We start from the raw sequence: 3909 nt of genomic DNA on the forward strand, positions 1-3909 counted from the left end.
GCCACCGCTATTGTCGTCATTGTCGGAGCCGTCGCCGCTCCCGAGGACGGGGGCGGCGGATTCACCACCATCGTCGCTCCCGAGGCCGCCAGATTAGCGCTCTGCCACAGGCCACCCCTGAGGCCACTGTCTCCGCGTGCCGATGCTGCCCGCTCGTGAAGTCGTCGTCTCCACCTCAGCCACCGGCGATGGAGAAGAGAAGGGTGAAAGTGAAGAGGAAGAGATGGGGAGAGGGAGTGGAAGAGGAAGGGGAAGCGGTGGAGAGGAGGAAACAGAGAAGAGCAAAAAGGAGTGATGCGGTGAGAAGAGGAGAAAATAAAGGTGGGCGGCTAGTGGGGGCACACGTGAGGTCCATTTTCTTTGCACGCTGCCACATGTGAAAAATATTGTTTTGCATGTGGCCCCTAAACCGTTCTCCAAGGGAGCGATTTTTGCAAGCGACAATAGTAATGGCCCACTTGCAACCTACAAGGGTTCTCATCTAGTAAAATCGTTTCTGTAGTTGTAGAGGGAGGTGGAGGAGGAAGGGGATTGGTCATCCGACAACTAGGGGTGGAGGAATTGATGGAGGGAGGAGACAAATGAAGCGACTTACTGCTCGGTGGGGAAGAAAAAGAAGTCGGTGGGGAAGCGGATTTGGGAGAAACGGATATGAGGATAACGTTGTTTTATCCCGTTCTCCTTATGAGATCCCCTGTTCTTATTTTTCTGATGTATTATTAAACATCTCTTGCTTGCGTTTCTACGAGTACAATTGTAAGATATCTCTAGCGCTCAACTCTTATTCATTTTTCCATGCATATATATCATTTTTGTTTTGTATGAACCATAGATAGTTTCAGCATTATGTATAACATGGCCCTATTAGGGTACATCTTTCTCTTTTTCTATGGTTAAAGTGGTAATTTCTATGCTTCCAAAATAACCAGATAGGCCGATTTCGGTCTCTCCTATAATATAATACTAGGTGATTTATCGCGCTTTGCTGCGGAAATTACTAAGCAATTTTCAATATATATTTTCCGACAATTGAACTAGGAGTAATAAGAAAAGAAAATAATGAAAGGTGAGGGTTTATCGGAACATATCTAAGACAAACAAATGATACCTGTGATGTAATGTGGAACATGCATATCGATAAGTATATATTAAATATTATAAAAATGATAGATATATTTGTTAAAATATTATGGAAATGATGTGAGGGGTGATGTTAGATATACTTGCATGTTGATTTGTAGAATTAAATAAATTATAGATGATGTTGTAATTTGTATGTTTGCTGGAGGTTACATATATAATTATTGCTAGTGGATGATGATGTGATATGATTACATGTTGAGCTTTAGAAGTTAGTAGGCATCAATTTTAATTTATAGTAAGATAGGATATAAAAGTAGGATACATTGTTTACGTGTCAATAAATTTACTTTCATACATTTGCTTCTATACGGTTAGAATCATGCCATTAACTTTTATACCCCTTCAGGCTATGTTTAGATTTAAAGTTTGGATCCAAACTTCAGTCCTTTTCCATCAAATCAATCTGTCATACACATACAACTTTTCAGTCACATCATCTCCAATTTAAACCAAAATCTAAACTTTACGCTGAACTAAAAGACAGCCTCAATAGGTTTTCAATCCTTTGCGGTTGTCTTGGAGAAGAACAAAAGTTCGATACACAACGATGAGAAGCACACGCATTCGACTAGTCTTCGAGAGAGAGAGAGACTAGTACTCATTGACAGTAACAGCCTAACAGTAGAGCAGAACTAATTCAACCAGGTGGCGGCCGGGAACTGGTCAATACACATTTGCAAAGGTCCAAAACTAACAAGCGGAAGTGGACCCGATCTTACTGTAGACCGGTGTGTACACGTGAAGAAACGCTCATGAGTCGCTTGTACACATCTCGCCTACGGCCAAAAGGAAGGAGCCGAGCTGTATATGTGCGTGTGTGTGTGTATATATATAAGTGGCATTAAAATTAGCAATCTCCTCAGCACACGCAAGAATTGAAGGTCCATCCATCATGGCGCTCGTCGCCGTGGCCGGGAGCAGCCGATCCACCAACACGGCCCTCGAAGAGAAGGTCGCCGGAGTCGCAGCGCTCATCGACAAGTGGCGTCCTGACGACGGCCAGTGCTCTCTTTTCCTTGACGGCAGCCGTCGTGAGGCTGGTCGGTTTCTGTGCGCCGCCGTTGAGTTGCACGGCGCCATGCTCCTCGTCGCGTCGGACGTCGACCAAGAACGTGGCGATGAGTGCCTTGTTCGCGCGCAGGGGGTTCTCGAGGCCGCCATGCGGAGGCTTCAGCTCGAGCTGGAGCTTCTCCTGTCGACCGTGAGGTCTAACGCCGTCGACGGCGCCATCTCCGGCCACGACGTTGTGGGCGACGCTGGTGTTGTAGGGCATATAACGATGGTCGCCGACGCCATGATGGCCGCCGGGTATGGCATGGAGTGTGTCTCCACCTTCAACTCGCACCGCCGTGCGGAGTTTGCTGCCGCGGTGCGCCGCCTGCTCGGCTTCGCGCCGTCGCAGCACGCGCATTTCCATAAGCTCACATGGGAAGACGTGGACGGCAAGGTGCAGTCATGGCACACCGCCGCGGGATTCGCGTTCAACTTCGCCTTCTCCCGGGAGAGGGTGCTCTGTCACCGCGTGTTCGCCGCGGACGCGGCCTTGGCTGACAAGGTGTTCGCGGGGATTGCCAGCGACCACGCTGCGGACCTCCTCGCCGTCGCCGAGGCCGCCGTGATGCGCGCCCGCCGCGCCCCGGAGCGGCTGTTCCACGTGCTCGACGTCCATGCCACCCTCGCCGAGATACTTCCGGCGATCGCGTGCATCCTGGGTGACAAATCGGAGGCCGCCGCCCGCGCCACCGCCGCTCTTAGGAACGCCGGCAATGCGGCGCGTGGTATTCTGATGAGCTTGGAGCAGGCAATCCAGAAGACGACGTCGTCCAAGGCGGCGGTGACAGGCAGCGCCGTGCACCCGCTCACCCGCTACGTAATGAATTATCTCGTCCTCCTCGCCGACTACGAGGATACCCTTGCTCGCATTTACCAACAAGGCGAAAGCACGCTAACGTCCGGCTCCGGCAGCGCCTCGCGGGTCTCCCCGTCGTCGTCGGCGGACTCAATTGGCCGTCTCGTCTCCGTCTTGCAGCGGAAGCTGGAAGCCATGGCAGTGGGGTACCGGCCTTCGGCGTTGAGGTCCCTGTTCATGGCGAATAACACGCACTACGTGAGCAAGAAAGTGCGCGGCAGCAGCAAGCTGGAGGGCATCGTCGGCGAGGACTGGATAGAGGAGCAGATGGCTGAGACAAGGCGCCACGTCGATGCATTCGTGCACTCGGCGTGGCGAGACGTGCTGGTGGCTGGCGGCGAGGGCGCAGACGCGGCGGTTAAGGAAGCGGTGGCGACGCAGCGGAGTTGGGTGGTAGCAGACGACGAGATGGGCGACGCGGTGAGGGCGGCGGCGGCCGCGGTGGTGGTGCCGGCGTACCGGGCACTCTATCGACGGCACGGCACGGCGGCGTGGATGACACCGGGGGACGTGAATGCGATGATCAGCAGGCAATTCGGTGGGTTGCGGAATGAAGCGGCAGGTGCCAGGCCAGTCTCAGCCGGCAGTGCAACGTCGCGACGCCATCGTTTGCGACTCACCTCTTTCTCGGACAAATTGGCCCATGTACAGTAGCACAGTCCAAGTAGGAAGCCCAAGCCCATTAATTATACGGCACAATTATTTTGCTAATATCCCTACCATTTTTTTAGTTCACTAGAATCTATCCATTCACTACTCTCTTTTTTTTTTGTATAAACACATTTTGATCAAAGATATAAAGTGTTTGTTTGGTCTATTTGAGTATAAAGAAAAGGATTGTCTATGTGACAGTCTGC

At 51.5% G+C, this 3909-nt stretch overlaps 1 protein-coding gene across 1 annotated transcript; it reads left to right on the plus strand.

The window, feature by feature from the left end:
* Positions 1-2035: 2035 nt before the first annotated feature.
* On the plus strand, positions 2036-3706 carry LOC107275834 (exocyst complex component EXO70C2). Its single transcript, XM_015774701.3, has one exon. It carries the CDS (start codon positions 2036-2038, stop codon positions 3704-3706), a length of 1671 nt encoding a protein of 556 aa, XP_015630187.1.
* Positions 3707-3909: the final 203 nt, after the last annotated feature.

Source organism: Oryza sativa, chromosome 3 (genome assembly GCF_034140825.1).
Source record: "Oryza sativa Japonica Group chromosome 3, ASM3414082v1".
Lineage (NCBI taxonomy): Eukaryota > Viridiplantae > Streptophyta > Magnoliopsida > Poales > Poaceae > Oryza > Oryza sativa.

Excerpts from the sequence above, each read along its gene's own strand:
- LOC107275834 (XM_015774701.3), top strand. The coding sequence starts at position 2,036 with ATGGCGCTCGTCGCCGTGGCCGGGAGCAGCCGATCCACCAACACGGCC.